Source organism: Monopterus albus, unplaced genomic scaffold (genome assembly GCF_001952655.1).
Source record: "Monopterus albus unplaced genomic scaffold, M_albus_1.0 scaffold1.1, whole genome shotgun sequence".
NCBI classification, from domain to species: domain Eukaryota; kingdom Metazoa; phylum Chordata; class Actinopteri; order Synbranchiformes; family Synbranchidae; genus Monopterus; species Monopterus albus.
In genome coordinates, this window is record NW_018127881.1 from 472,129 (window position 1) to 489,009 (window position 16,881).

At 40.1% G+C, this 16,881-nt stretch overlaps 1 protein-coding gene across 1 annotated transcript in view; it reads right to left on the reverse strand.

Annotated features, from left to right (window-relative positions):
- atg7 (ATG7 autophagy related 7 homolog (S. cerevisiae)) overlaps positions 1-16,881 on the reverse strand; it is a 53,559-nt gene that overhangs the window by 19,361 nt on the left and 17,317 nt on the right. The window contains 7 exon segments of the mRNA XM_020605470.1: positions 2,038-2,160; positions 6,947-7,027; positions 11,283-11,358; positions 13,063-13,178; positions 13,808-14,053; positions 16,134-16,248; positions 16,250-16,320. Coding sequence (XP_020461126.1) covers positions 2,038-2,160; positions 6,947-7,027; positions 11,283-11,358; positions 13,063-13,178; positions 13,808-14,053; positions 16,134-16,248; positions 16,250-16,320 — 828 coding nt within the window.

Below are 16,881 nucleotides of genomic sequence, written 5' to 3' on the forward strand. Positions count from 1 at the left end.
GAGGAGAACACTGTAAAAACAAAAACGTAAATAATGATTAAGCAGACAGCCTGTTAATTCCACTGTAATCCATACCCGAACATTCTGTAATATATTACCAGTGCTACTGAGTCCCCTAATCAGTCATTAGACTGACGCACAGTTTAAAAATCACAGAGCTATTTGTAAATCTAATGTAAATACTGTTAGTGATGACAAACGGCCCTGAATGATTTCAGCAACAAGTCATTAAATAAACGACTGGAAGTGATAACCATCATGCAGTGATGACTCACAACTGTATATAACTCCAATACATACACAGAAAAAAAAAGGTATCCAATAAAGGCCCGTTAAAACCTCTCATTTTTACATTGAGAATTATCATTATTTCAGGCCACTGCTTCTTAAAATATGGGTCAAGACCCAAAAAAGCCGCAAGCCTGTTTCTAGTGGGTTCCCGCATGAAATAAGTAATAATATGCTTTCACATGTAAGAAAAGAAATTCGGTCTCTTCCTGGAATTGGGAAAAAAAAACACTTGGAGGGATGTCCTCCAAGAGCAGTAGTTTTCAGAATAGCTAATGGGTGTACAGGAAACAGGCGCTAAGACTTCTGGCGCTAGTGGGCTAAGCAATCAAAACAATCTCTCCATCTTCTGATTGAGGAGAAAGGGACCTATGCCAGACTCTTCATCGGGGGGGTGGGGGTGGGGCAAGCAGGGACGAGGGATAAAGAAACAGTAGGAGTAACAGAAAAGGAGGAGCCCCAAAGCTAAAATTATTTTCTTCTTCTCTGACTTACACTTTTTTTTACAACCTCCTCTCTTTCATCTCCTGTCCTCTTTAGTCCTCCATCCTGTCTTCTCCTTGTTCTTTCTCCCTCCACTCTTTTTCTTATCTACACACTTTTTCCACATTTTCCTCTTACTCCCATGCTTCTCTCCTCCGCCATGATGTGTGTGCGTTATGAGTAGGAGTTGGGGAGAAAGTACGTGGGATTTTCCCACAGCTTGGCAGGACCAGATCCAACCCCCTACCACCCACAAATTCATTTCTCTCTCCCTCCACTCCCTCTGTCTCATGTCAGAGGGGAGTCTTGAGGAAAACCACCCATATTCCACCACTAAGTGTTTTGGATATTTGCTGGAACTTTACACTGCTCACTGTTCCATAGACATCAACTGTGTGCTGCTATGGCAACACAGTTATTATTATTAACAAGGTTACAGGACAAAAATATCTCTGCCTTTGAATTACAGTAAAATGGTTAAAGAAATCCTACTAATTAAATTCTTATAAAAGGCCTTGATTTCCAGAAGAAAGCAAAGCTGTTGTGAAACTACATGCATGTTTTGTATGGGTTTCCTAGGGCTTCAGGACCATGGGGCGCTCTATCTAGTCATCCATTCCAAGCTTAAGCTTGATTTATGACTCTGTGTTGAATCTATGCCATTGGTATGACATAGCTAATGCGTAGCCTTGTACCCTACGTCATAGCCTACTCCATAGCCTGATGAGCACCTCTCCAGAAATGTAACTACATGGTGTGGTGACACAGAGCAGAACAACTGTGACTGGTTGCATCTCATTTCCTCATTCATGTCTTTCAGTGGTGGGACAAGCACGGAAAACCCCCCCTTGTCCTGCCTTGGTTGGTTCAGTGGTCATACAGACCGTCTCCTACAATGTCTTCTCTCTTATCTGTGTTGCAGTAATTTCAGTAAAAGTAACTGCCATTAGTTTCAACTCCAACATGAAGAAACACAACACAGTGGCATAGAAATCCCACAACCAACTAACGTTTTGGTGGTGTAATTGCAGAGCGCACAAGCATAAATGCATAGGCCACTTCCGTAGCCTATGGCGTAGGCTCTGCATAGATACAACGCAGAACCATAAATCAAGCTTTACTCAGGTCTGGGTCACAACAGCTACAGCAGGGTGAAGACTGGTTTATATTCATTCAGAACACTGTGCCCTGTGTCTCTCAGTGCAACATGGTGTCGTTTGCTCGTCACTACCCGTTTGTGCAGGTGTCTATAAGCGCGTGATTTACCTCTGCTGCCTGTGTCTCCTGGTGCAACAGCGTCAGCCCTGTCAGGTCTTCCAGGAAGGAGTGGGAAGAATTAAAAACCTTGGACAGGAAGTTGAAGCCTTCCCTCTCATAGTGATCCAGGACCTGGGCAAACCATGAACAAAGAACAATTCCAGGTTATATAAGAGGAAATGTGACGTCTCCTGCTAGGGTAAGAATACAGTCATTCTGCTTGAAACGTTTACACTACAGGCAGTTACATTACTGTACTGGTTTAAAGTCTATAGTTTTAATATCTCACTGTAATCATCAGTTTTTTTAATGATTTGTAACCTACGGAGTATAGAAAGAAAGAATAGTAGGTGCAAAGAAAAGTAATTAGCTGTGTTTATGGAGGGATCATATGTTACCGGGGCATGTATCTATAAATGCTATACATTTGCACTACAGCAAGATATAGACTTAAATGGAAGATGCTTGAAATACTTCAATTTGCTTTGGTGCAGCAGTTTAAACAGCAAAGGTCTGATTCAAGTCACAAGGGTAAAACAGGTTTCTTAATAAAAGGTTCCCTCTTCACCTTTTATATTGTTTGACACATTTTCCACTGCTCTCAAACACCTTTCACTCAAAAGCATATAATAATAATAATAACAACAACAATATTTGAATGTGATAAAACAAAAATGTTGCTTCATTGTTTTGGTTCTTTCACACAATGTCTGCAACACTATAACTCAGCAACTCTGCAATTATGCTGAAATGTTTACCTTGATCTTCCACCAGTACTGACTTCAGAAACTCATACTCTCTTTCCAAAGTGCGCGCACGCACACACAGATTCTCTGCCCTCTAAACCAAGCCTTTCATGGACACCCACAGACCCTCCTCTGCAGGTGTAGGATTACCTCTGCCTCAGACATCAACAGGGTCTGTGTGCATGACTGCCTGTGGGCGTGCGCGCATGTTCACAGTCTGACCATGGCGTCAAGTCTTGGAGCCAGACACACCACACACAATATACACTGACATGCCCGTTGTTCATCTTTTCAACCTCTCTTTTCTTTCCATCCTTCACTTGTATTTCTTTGATTCTGCACTTCCATCTACGGGATCAATTTACATGAGACGCCAACGGCCAAAACCCACTTTATTGTAATATAGCTGACACAGAAAGCAACTTGATAACTGTGATGATCTTGTGATAATGTTAATAAAGTCACTCCAAGCAATGCACACAGACACACAGTCACACACACAACACACTTAGTTCATTTACTCATGTTCATTTAAATAGTAGACACCTTGGAAAAAACATAATAAATCTGAAAATGTTAGCCAGGTCAGGACAGATGGGGTTGTAAAAAAAAAATAACAATCGACTCTATCATCACTTTTACTTCCTTCCTTATTGATTCTGATACATAAGAGGCTTGATAGCAGATGAGGGAAGCATCTACTACCTGGCTAATTCAGACTGCACTGTGTCAAAGGCACTGTGTGAAATAAAAAACACAAACATATGTGAACACACTGAAAAGAAAAGACCTGAATTTCTGCAAGATTTCACAGTACTTGGCAGGTACGGACGGTTTTCAATAGTGACCACATGATGTCGATGGGAGCACCAGTTAAAGTTACAAACACACTGAGTCATCGACAGCTGGATGTGCTGCACTTATGCATGCAAGCACACACATATACGTACATGCATACGCAGGCACTTGTTTGAATGCTTCTTTCCTTATGAAGCCACATTGATGTCTAGCCTCCAGATTTATTAGAGAGTGGTGATATTTTCTTTCTGAAGTTGTTATTAACTGAAGTGTAACACACCAAACACACATGGGGTTTTTCTGGTGGCTCAAAGGGGCTTTAGCTTCAGCTATTAACATTTAGACTTAGAGGGATATTTACTAAACTTGTCACAATTACCAACAGGTGCACAAAATATTGGGACACCACTTTTTTTTCCCCAAGCAGGATATTTACTAACATTGATGTAAATGAGCTCAGCCACAGCTGTGTTAATCTGAATACACCTCCGTTTTGGATCTGCTGCCTTAAGGCTACTGCGCTCATGTGGGCCGAGAAGAAGTGTAGAAGAAAGAAGAAAAAGAAGAAGAAGCTTTATTTTATTGTCATTTTTACATTGTGACACGAACATTACATGATTACTGTATGTGCAAAGCACAAAAAATACAATTTAGAGTGTTAAAGGATAAGGATAAATCACCTTTATTGGCCAAGTATGTTACACACAAGGAATTTGTTTCTGGTACAGAACTGAGGCAGCCATCTGCGGCATCAACTCAACCGATGGCTCTAACCATCGGGGGCAACAGGGGGGTTCAGTGTCTTGCCCAAGGACACTTCGACATGTGGACTGTAGGCACCGAGATTCGAACCTTCCAGTTGGGAGATGACTGCTCTACCCACCGAACCAAGTTTACAGCGACTGAACTTTAATATGGTTGAAGAAATCAACAAACACATTTTGGAACTACAATCACATAGTTTGCTGTCAGTCAAATCAACTTTTATTTCACTCATTACTTGAAGCATGGTTTGACCCGAGAGCCTGAAAAAGTCCTTCACATTCTCCTCTGGCGAGCGATGCAATTTACAAACATCCTGTCCTTCTGCAAACATATGTTTTTTTTTACACCTGCTTTCTCCTGATGTTAAATTTCTGCCACAGTTCCCCCTGTCGCAGAGGTGGCAAATAAAGGGCTGAGGGAATTTGTATAAATTTCCATTCTCTCCTCCCTTAATTTTGCATCCCTACCGGGAGTGGTAAGTGTATATTGTATCAGACCAAATGTGCAAGTTCCTGTGGTGCTGCATTTCTTCTGTTTCTCCACCGCAAAACTCATTAACTCCTTAGCAAATATCAACATGTGCAATCTCACGGTTTAGTGCCAGGAAATACATCTCCTATAGTGGCTTACCACTAACTGACTTCTTGTTTCAGTTCTGAAACGTACAAGTATAAGGACCGTAAATGGCTAAAGCACGCTCAGAAGCACACATAATACTGAGCCACAACTTCAGTGACCGATACAAATCACAAACCTCAAAACCTCAATGGGATACACCTTGTTCTGATACAGAGCACAATAAAAATGAATCTGCACACTATAATCACATTTTTTGTGACAAAGACTGTGTATCTTAAATGTAAGACAGTAACTGTTATCAGAGGTTTAACAGAGAACTACTGAGCCATGTTAGTGACCAGTTCAGTGAAGTAACTTGTACTTTTTGCTATAAATAGTGGTAGCATATTTGTTAGTGTTAATACAAGTAGTAAAAGGTGTCTGGCAAGGTTTTAGATAAAGCCACGTCAGCTGTGATTTATTCTCTGGCGTGTAGTTTTATTGGCCTGCAGGCCCAAAAAGAATTAGTAAATACACACACACACAGAATGAAAAGCCCCAACTCCACAGGAACTGCTCCAGCCCAGACAGGGGTTGAAATGTTTTGTTTCCATAGTGACCTGGCAGCACACAGCTGAGTGCAGCAGGTATACACACAGACACACTCACACACAGAAGACAAAGACAAACGCACATTACAGTGAACAGATAGATAGATGTACAGAAGGCTGCACAAAGGAAGGGGAGATATGGGAGAGGTAGAACAGGAAGGGAGAGATGATAAGACAGAGGGGAGAGATGGAGGGAAGAGGGAAAAGTGGAACAGGAGGAGGCCGATAGAAAAAAAAAGAGAGAGCAGAGCAAATAAGCAAGTGCAAAAGAGAGAAAAGGTGGGATTAACTGCATCCAAACATTTTAAACAATCTCACTACAAAACCCTACAAGCCCTTCCTCATGAAAGGGTCATCTTTCCTAACTCGTACTGTCCATTGCTCCTGGCTATACAGGCTTTACCATTCTCTATCAAACCATTGGAACCCTCTGTGCAGACCAAATCATTTCATCAGTCACACAGCAGAAACATGACACCTTAAGATGGGCTGGAACCTCATACTTTTTTTTTTCAGAAGCAGAGTAGGTGGAGAAAACTTTAAACTTTTAAAGGACAAGCAAGCCAGCTCCCTCCCCCCCTTGCCTCTTGGTTTCTCACTCTGTCTTCACATGAAAGTGATAGATCTGGGGCTTTATGACCTCTTTATAGACACAAAGACTGCATTGAGATTGGGGAGAAAGAGAGAGAGAACCAGCCCTCACCCTCATCACAACACCCTTTCTTCAGCCCTGCACTTCCTCTCTTTATCCACCCCCTCCCCCTGCCCCCTTTTTTTTTTTTTACTTTCTCACTAAGTTGTGGTTTTCTCTCCCTCCCCCGGTCTAACTCCAATGTACACCGACCAATCACACTGACTGAAGCTGCTAACCACAGGACCACCTGGCGCACTGATTGACCAGTTGGCTGTGGACCAATGGCAATGCAATAAAAAGACACAAAGGCAATTTTCTCCCACCCCACTTAGCCGATTTGGGTTATATAGACCCTTCAACAACCCACCTTTATACATACACACACAAGCAACTGCAGTGGTGGAAGCTGATTCCAGTTACTGACATCAATGAGCAACTGCTGCCTGATTGTTACCATATGGTTTTAGCAGCTTTCTCTCTCTCCCTCTCTGTGTGTGTGTGTGTGTGTGTGAGATAGAGAGACTTCAGTATTCCTCAAGGAACATTTCAACACAGCTCCACTGATTTAACAATGTGGAAATGGGAGAGATGGGAATCCCCTTATTTCTGCCAAGACCACAATTTGTGTTTCAAAACAATATAGTGACATAGTAACAGAATCTAATCTGATAAGTACATCAGAACCTACCTATCTGCATCTATGTTTCAAACTGTCTGAGAAAATGGATTTTACCTTCAAAACACTGTATTGTTATTAAACTAGATTTGAAAAGATGATCTAGGCAGACATTATTTGTGCCACTTACAATGGGTGAACAGGCAGTGCATTTGTCAAAAGCCAGGCTGGCAGGCAGGACGTTGTCGAACCTCGAAAGAAAGCCTCGGATCTGTGAAGCAGAAATCAACACGTCACAAACTTCACAGAAACCAGAAGCACAGAATCTCTTTTCTGTTGAACCTCTTCAACAATCAAAAATCACAACCTCGCAACATTCACATAAAAACACAAGTTGACTCAGGAAAAGCAATAAGCTCCTTTCAGACACGTGTAAGGGAGAGTATATTGATGCCTTTATTTCTTGTAAATCAGAGTAAATGTAACATCAGTGGAGTAGAAAACATTTAATCTGGCACTTAAAAAATAAGGAGGCAGTTTGACTTTTTGTTTTCCACATTTCAAAATCATGCTTAGAGCTCCCTCTGGTGGCAGAGAGACCACAGCCTTTTTCAGGAAATCATTTTCAGCACATCTCTCACTGCTGACACCCTTCACTCCTACTTATGGCTACTGTAATTATGGCTAATTTTCCTTGATTACTGTCTAAAGAAACCCTTACACACGCACACGCCAACAACTCTAGCAACACATGTTGAACACATGTTGAAAAACACCATTAATCACCAATATATTATTTTCATCACTTCCCTCGTTGTCTTTCATTTCCACATCCTCTTGTTTTGTTTTTTTAATAAAAGCTTCACCCATTATGTTTTCTTAGACCAGAGGAGGAAATGACTTCCTGAGTATAATTATCTGGTAGTGAAACTGACAAATACATTGAACATTTGTGACAAATTACCCCATAATGAAAAGCAAGTGAACAGGGCTAGAAATGAAAAGCTCTCCGTTCTTGGCTGGGGTATTTGGGTGCAAACTACATAGCATTTCTTTCACTCCCTTTAGTGGAGCCGTCATGAAGCCAAATTTGCACTAGCCCAGGCTGTGTGGCAACCCAAGGCTATCGGGTTAAGAAATACATCTCAATCTGTGTGACTGATAATTATGTATAATATGGTTCACCCTGCATAACCTTTCACTTCATTAACAGCCGAAACAGGCTCATTTCATTTTGACCATTTAGCTGTATTTCTTCCTTTTTGTCTTTTACATCTTCCTATCTGAGCACAGAGCATTTCAATTAAAATGGCACATTCATCACCATACAAAGAGAGGCATAGCAGGGGATGTACAAAGCTGAACTGCAGTAACAGGCGGTGCAGATGTAACATAAAGGCAAAAGGGAAAATTGGCAGAGCAAATATGTCCACTGATGCAATTAACACATGAAGGGGTGAGTGGACAAGTGAGTCAGCTCAGTGTGAGATGGCCTTGAACAGACCAGCAGCTCCACATGCTGTAACACTGCACAGCCTTTACAGAGAGCATACATCGAGTAACTTTCTGGTCAATAAAGCCTATTTGAATTGAACTAACCCTAACTGAACTGACGTAAAGTAGTACAGGTATGCAAGTTTTGTGTAATTTAAGATTCCACCAGCCTGTTTGTCTGCTGCATACTGTAATTGCCCAGACAGTTATAGGCATAATTCTAATGTTTACATTGTATAACACATGGACATAAATGGCAAATGGTCAAGCACTGCACCTCGGACTTATGCCATTTTAAAAAGGACAAACAAAGAAGGCCTTTGTTTTCAAAACAATTTACAGTATTAAGCATTACAGCATTTTCTCCCACAGTCAAATTTATTATCTTGGCATCTGACAATGAGCATTTATAACAATCTGCTTGACATCCAAATGAATCATATTCTTCAGACATGTGTACAAGCTATCTAAAATTTTGTCATCCTGTTTTCCAGTATTGTAATTTCGGTGTATTGGTTTATTCTCTAGACACAACAACTACTGCATGCCTGCATGTGAGAGTGGAGTTTTTCCTCTCCAGTGTCGCCAAGTGCTTGCTCAAGGGGGATTTGTTGGGTTTTTCCTCTATAATACTGTAAAGCTAGACCTGACTATGTAAAGTGCCCTGAGATGATTGTTGTTGTGAATTGGCACTATAAAATAAAAGGCTTCTTCCATTTTTTTTGGTTTAGCTTGAATTCATATGTGCACATATACCCAAAAATAACCACTGAGCACTTTCCTGCTTTGTGAATTTTAAGCACAGAATCTTCCCTGAAGATTACAAAACATACCACTGTATAGGTGGCAAGAGGAAAGCAGGTACTTAAATGCAAAGTTCAGTCGCAGGTAAGATATCAAGTGGTTTTTGTAAATCACCACAAGTTGTCACTGTGGCACCACAGACAAGCACATCTCAGTGCAGAGCTGTATTAGCCGAAAGGCTGGACAGACGGACGGACACACACACACACACACCCTAATGCATATTATTGACTCTGTGGTCATAATTATCTTATTCCTTCACCTTCACCGGCTCTCGGTCTCTCTTTACACAAAGGCCCACACACACATAAAGACACCTCATTTGCATGGTGTTTTTCTCCAGATTATTTAGTTGAAATACCAATAGCAGCAGTGCTGTCAAGCAAATAGCATAAACTCAGACTCTGTGATGAATACTGATGATGACGCAAACTGAGGTGCTGAGATATTTGACAGCAGCAAAACGGAAACTGCTTGGATAGCTGAGGGTCATCTGCTTTTCCTCTACTGCCCCCAACTACCTTTGAAATGGCTACATAAAGACAAGCAGACACAGAGATTTCTTCTTCTCCTCCTCCTCGTCCTCCCCCCCAGCTCTGCGGCGTATTAGCTACTGTAACCAACTCACTGAATATCACTATATATCTAACTGTGTTAAATTAGTGAGATCTGAATATTACTTTTTAAAGAGCTGCTTCCAGCCCATTGTGGTCTGCCTTCAACTGAGCTGCTCCTCGACCTCCAAAACCAAATACGGTTTTTTCCTCCAACGGCAGCACTTCAAATCTAGTTACTGTCCGTTACGGACAACTGTGGGGCTTTTTCCTTAGCCCATCTCCTCTGTCCCCTTTTTTCTTTTCTTTTTGTAACTCAATATGAATTTATTCCAACACATAATACACAAAGACATGCATATCTACAGCCAGAGTTTGCATATAAAATTCCCTCCTCTCATAGTTAATAGCATTTTAATGTGAAAACCTCTATCTTCTCTTAATTGTGATGTTTCAGGCTATGTGGAGTCTCTTTATTAGAAATCCTGAGTCATGTTAGATCCTGATGCTTCACTGTACATATATCAAATGACCAAAATAGAAACATCTGTGCAATGTAAAGTAATCCAAAGCAACAGTAATAAAGTTAATATACTTGTGTATCCTGTCATTTTGTTTTATTGGTGACACTGTCAACTCTATAGCTTTAACATTTGCAGCAGTGTTTTACTGAAATACGGTTCTAATATTTTGCTAAATCATACAGTATGTACAACCTAGGTGGACAAAATATGACAAATCAATTTCAGCATGATGCAGTTCAAATAGGGCGTCCCTACTAAATATAGTCACAGAATTGAGTTAATACTCAAAACAACTGAAGTGGAGGTCTCAAAAAACATTGCAGAGCTGGTGTATTGTGCACCACTAAATTATAGAGGTCTAATTTTCTGTTTATTCAGTGTAAATAATGACAGAGTAACAAAACCTGCCCTTTTCACTTGCAGAGCAGAACTAAAATCATCTCTCTTCTATTCTTGATTATCGCTGTTCTCTTGCCTTGCTTGTACTATACCTTGTCGCCACTTGTTATGCTTTATGTTTGTCATTTAAAGGCTTTGCAATCACCGGAAACAGACTCTTGTCTGTCCCAGTGATTAAAAAAAAAAGCAAAAAGCAGCAGCGTTTTCTAACCTCAAAAACTAAAATAACTGTGACCTCAATAATAAACATGTAGTTGAATTAACGTGTCTCTGACAGTGTCAACAAACACAATCGGTTGTATTGGATTACAGTAAAATTATATGTAGCTGACCTGGCACTGTACGTCAGCAGCCTTTTAAAGATGTTCCACGACAATGCATTCACTCCCTAGACTTTATTCTTATTAAATATCAAAGCCTTATTACCCAAACTACCCCATTTCAACTAGGAACTATTTTTGTTTGTGGATGATGTGACTACAGTTAAAACCTAAAGAACACAGTTGTGTTATCTCAAACCCCAGATATTTGGTGAGTACTCCAAAATATAGTCTGAACTACACCACACACATTACAGAACAGTGAAGAGAATAAGACAAAGAAAAAAATCATGTCTTTTCAAACATCACACACAGATATGGGGTCATGGCTAACACAACCATGTACTGGAGGAGGCGGCAGGTGACAGTGAACGGGCAAGCAGATTAGTATAAAACATGTGGGTACATATGAAAAAACTTGAGTGTATGACCTGATGTGGCACTAGACCCAGAGAGGTGGGAGGTTCATTCATTCGGTCGTCACTGCTGCTGGCAACTGCGTAGCCTCTGGATGGAGAAAGAGGGAGAAAATTATCTACTTGAAATGTTTTTTGCCTTATGATTGTAACCACATCATTGGAAACGCTTTCCTGCCATGCAAATAAGCCTTTTATAATTGTGAATTTTAATTTGACAGAAAAAAAAGCAGTAAACCTCCTCAGAGAACATCCCACAACATAACACATTTTCTGCCAGGTATGGGCCGGACAGAATAACACATAAGTTAATGCATGGTGATTTATTTTATCATACATAGCTGTAGCAAAACGCTGTATAATAAAAAAATGAATTTGGTCACTTTAAAAACTAAGAGGTCACATGAGATCGGAAAGCTCCTGCTTACCAGTAGATCTGGCCAGGTTTAAATGAATCGAGTCTCTACGGATAACAATAACAGAAATTTCAAGTCTCAACGTGAGGCCAGAGTGGTTTAGCAGAGTAAGAATGAGCTGTCAATCTGCGGCAAATTTAATCCCTGGGTGGCAAGTCTCTGAGGTCCATGGCTGTTACAAAGTAAAATTCCATTTGAAAGTTATTGGTGTAAAGGAAGGGGGTGAAGAGAATACATGGAAATTCTCCTTCTCTCCATTGCTTTCTAAGCTTATTTTCCAGGATAGGCAGAGCAGCTCGATATCAGCTTATAACATCTCCAAACATTCTGAGAGAAAATGGCTTTATTATCAGGTCCAGCATGTGGCCACTTTAGTATGATTTTCACCAAAACAGGCACAAAGACACTCCCATGCACATGAACACATACCAAACAGGCATGAACACATCCCTTTATATTTTTGGAAAAAAACAAATCTAAGTCAGCTTCAATCGCAATGAGAAAGTGAAAGAATTGCAACAAAGCTTCCATGGAGAACGAGTATTTGGGCTCAAGTAAATTTCAGTGAGCTGTGCTTTAAGGGCGCTAGCTGTGGTGCAGTGAGACTTCAGCTGCAGTGCTGATCCATCAAAAAGCAAAATTAGGCAAATAAAGCTTACTGAAAGTTTCGGAACTACAACCTCATATGCAGTTTCCTTTCGTTTTAAGCCTGGAGTGAGGTACCACCATGAAGCTCTGATGAAACGACATTAGACACCTTACTGGTGATCAGGGCTGTAGTAGCTCACTACAGTAGATGGGTCTTGCAGACCTCTGAAAGTGTTTACAACAAATTTTTATTGGATTCTGATTTTAATGTGGAAGAAGTGTGAGAAATGAAGAAGACAACTGGGGGTATCAGGTGCACAACAAACGTGGACCAGCTATGATGTGTGGGTAAACTCAAGTGACTACGTGGGAGCATTGAGAAGGCCAATTCAGAGGCAAGAGTGTCTGCCGTAGTCACTCCATGCAGCAAGAGGAGAAGCCAGGATGAGGCTCACCATGTTCTCATATTAAAATTAAACTGAAAAAGTTCATTTTGTGTACAATACCAAATTTAACTTTGTCAGGAAAACTATTTAACAGGAAAAGCATCAACAAAAATGCACAGGTTGCACTTTTTTAAGTATGTACAAAGGAAAAATGTTGTTTCAGTGCAGCCTCACACTGTTAATTCAGATCTTTATAAAGCATTTGAACTATCAGATATAAGATAAAGGTTCTTTCATTTGTTTCAAACAATTATTTAACATAATTTTCCTTTCATACCTCTCCTCCTCTATTCATTGCTACTCCTATGACTACTCCTATGATCCAGTAACTTTAACTGTGCTTACCCTTCACTGTGCTGCAGAATGGACACCATCATCTCTACAGCCAGGGCTCCAGCAATCATGGCAAGGCCTGGTCTACTGACTGTGCACTGCTGATCCAGAGTCCGATCCCTGGTCGACTGGTCACAAATAAAAACACAACAATAGCATAAAGCAAATAAACTAACTGGTAATATAAAACCTCAATGATACCAGTACAAGCTTCTAACATTTTCTTCTGAAATAAGAAGAGAAGATCACAAGTGTGGACAATTATATACCAAATAAATACATCTTTTGTAGCAGAAAATTGTTCCACGTACAATGACTGACTAAATGTTTTTGAACACTTGGTGGCAGCAGAACAAGCTTTAAACACAACATACAAATCACTATTTTATAAATGTCATCCAATTTTAATCCAAAATTGATTCCAATTTTAGCTCTCCTCCATCTCCTGAGGAAAAATGTTACTCTTTAGCTCCTAGATGCTCAACTATGTTCACCCACTAGTCGCTTACTTTGTCTGACATTTTGGTGCTGAGGACGTAGTGTACACTGGGTTTATCAGAGCTTTATTGCTGTTGTGTGCTGTGGCTGTACAAAGTACAACTTTTAAAATGTATGTTAGTGGAAGAAAACATCTCAAAGAATCCTAGCAGCTTTGTTTATTCTTAAATATTTTGATTATTTTCATGTGTGTTTGTTTTGAGTGTATGAGGTGATTAAATGTTGAGTGCATGCTTGTTAACTGTGTTTTTCCCCTCACATCTCCGGGTGCAACAACATCATTGCAGAAGTAGCATCCCAGCTTGTGCCCTGGGATGTTGGAGAACAGAGAGGATCCTGGGATGGAGGGCACAGAGCCAGCTGGCGTGGAGGACGAAGAGGAAGCAGAAGAACAAGAAGAGGAGGAGTCCGCTGCAGCAGACATACTCTGACTGATGGGGGGCTTCTTCAGGCCATGGCGCATAACAACAAATGTGTCAAAGCCCAGAGCAGCATTCACCACTAGCTGGAGAAAGAAAGATAACAATTATGGTAAGGCAAGCTAACAAAAGGTTTTACACAAAGCAGAGGAAATAACAGATTTGAAATAGTTTTAGCTTAAATAGAGATATTTTCCATTAATTCTAAACACACAGCACATTTCAACCAAACCAAACAAATTAACTTGTTTTAAAGAGACAATAATGGTGCAAGATGTTGAATCATTTCAAAAAGCAAAGACATAAAACATTAATAGGCTCTTTAAAAATGCCGAATGCATATAAACCTTCGGAAAAGTAATTGCAATAAATTGTGATGCCAATTTGTCTGAAACAGCCCCACAGCACAAAAGGCCAAATAGGCTCTCAATGAGCAGGCCATGAAGAACATCTAATAAGCAGCCCAAAAAACACTGAAAGGCATGTAGTAATATAAGAGGTGCATCAATGATACTACTGGAGGCATTGCAAGTTCTGACACAGTGTTCAATAAATCTAATGTTGCCTGGCAACTAATAGAATTCCAACTGGTAAATAGAAAATTTGGTTCTTGTTACTGAGCAATTCCAATCCCAGAGAAAGAAATGAAACGGCTTCCATCTTGAAACAAAACAAGGCTGTTAGTCATAAATGTGTTGCACTGCGACTCCCACTGTAAACCCTGAACATACGTATACTGTATGCTGAAAGTCTGAGTCTTCATTTCCTTATAATACCTTAGTACCACCATCAACATACAGTACCCCGAATCATAAATAAAACACTTTTTTGTGTATATTTGATACCATAATGTAATATTATGGGGCGAATGTGGCTCGGTGGGTAGAGCAGTTGTTCTCCCAACCGGAGGGTTGGAGGTTCGAATCTCGGTGCCTGCAGTCCACATGTCAAAGTGTCCTTGGGCAAGACACTGAACCCTCAAGTTGCCCCCGATGGTTAGAGCCATTGGTTTGAGTTGGCGCCGCAGATGGCTGCCTTGGTTCTGTACCGAAAACAAATTCCTTGTGTGTAACATACTTGGCCAAGAAAGGTGATTTATCCTTATTACAGACCAAACAAGGCCACAGTTTTGTTGGTTTTTATATTTTCACGTGCCTTAACCTGGTTATTTGGACTGCTGAGCAAAAACAATGTGTGAGGTGTAATTAATATGCTTTTAAGCAGCTACAATCATTGTTTTCCATAATAATAAATTAAATGACAATGTGATAATAATGTGAAAATCTAAAAGTGGTCACTGGCAGTGTTGTAGCTACAGAGAATTATCACCCACTTTTGCAGCTCCAGCCAACTTCAAGGGCTTTTAAGTGCATTTCAACTCACTGTTTAGATGTCCAACTGCAACTGTTCACTCCCACTGCTCTCAGTGTTTTCAGCCTCAGCAAGCAGCTATGCTCAATGTAGAAGCTCTAACAGCCAACTGTACACTTCCTGTGCTGCACTGAACATCAGACAGGCACTATTAGCATTAGCAATTAGCTGGAGACCACAGTGAAGCATTTAGCAGCTAATTGCAGTGCACATTGCAGTTTATATATTTTATTTATTACTTTATATATTTTAGAGAGGAGGTTCAGGTCATGTCAAAATCTTGGAACTGTAATGTGTTGAAATTTTTACATTCCTTTAAATAATTTTACATGAACCAACATGAGCATTAATTTAGAGTCTGGCAAGGAGCATCATGATGAATGTAAGTGTAATACTCAGTCTCATTTGAGATGTCTTATAAAAAAAAAAAAATAAATATCTGAGTCCTTAGCTTCTAGATGTTTGACTATCTGGACCAGCTACTTTGCCTGTTTACCAGAACTTCTTAGCTGAAAACACCTGCCTGCTGCTGTGAATAAGACTGATGGGAGTAATGACACTGTACAGTAAATATGCTAAACTAAAACAGTGAGCTAAACAGGCTTGGAAGCCCCCACAGAGCAATAACTGCCTAGGTATTCATGACTGCAAGCATTCCAGCTACACATTACACATTCCTCATTTGAATCAGTATTACCTAAAAAAAAATATACTGCAACTGTGGATTTAATTAACACTAGTAAGTGACACTGAGGCTGTTTTGTTCAGTGCACACACTGTGCTCCTGCTTTCTACCTTCCTCTTGCTGGCAGCTATCACAGTAGGCAGCCACCGGCTCTCCCGCGTATCCATAAGTAAGAAGACCACATCGTGTTCTGAAATGAGTTTCTCCAGCTGCTCAACGTCCCTAAGAAAGAGTGGCCTCAGAGAAATTCACTGGGTGGCCGGGCATAGGGATGCTCATATTGTAACCCTCTGCGTTCTGCAAGAAGAAGCAAAAGTGATGGAAGAGAGTAACAGAGCAACACAAGACAGAGAATAACAGGACACTGCTGACAAGTTCAGCCAAATATTGTTAATCAGTAAAGTTAATCCATGGAATTTACAAATGCAAAGTCAAAATGAAAATTAAAACACTATTAATCAATTTTAAATTTCATGTACATGGAAAACCCAAATGATAACGTTGTAGCTGGAATGAAGATGAAACATTTGGATATGCTTCTTTGACACCTGAACCAAACACATTTTAACACATTGTGCCACCTACAAGCCACAGGGTGTACACATTGCTAGTGTTAAAATAAAAACCTTTTGTCTCATTCCCACACATCAGCATCTCTATATCTAGATGTTGTTAGGGTGATTTTATTTTATGCACTTAAGAATGGTTTTATTTTGTAGCACACATAAGTTTACATACTTACATGTCACAGATATGTTTATGTAGTTATTTTTCACCCAATTATATGTTCACTAAAATAAAGAGAAAATAAGTTTCTGTAGGAGACACTGAAAACTTGTGTTATATTGCAGGCTCTTA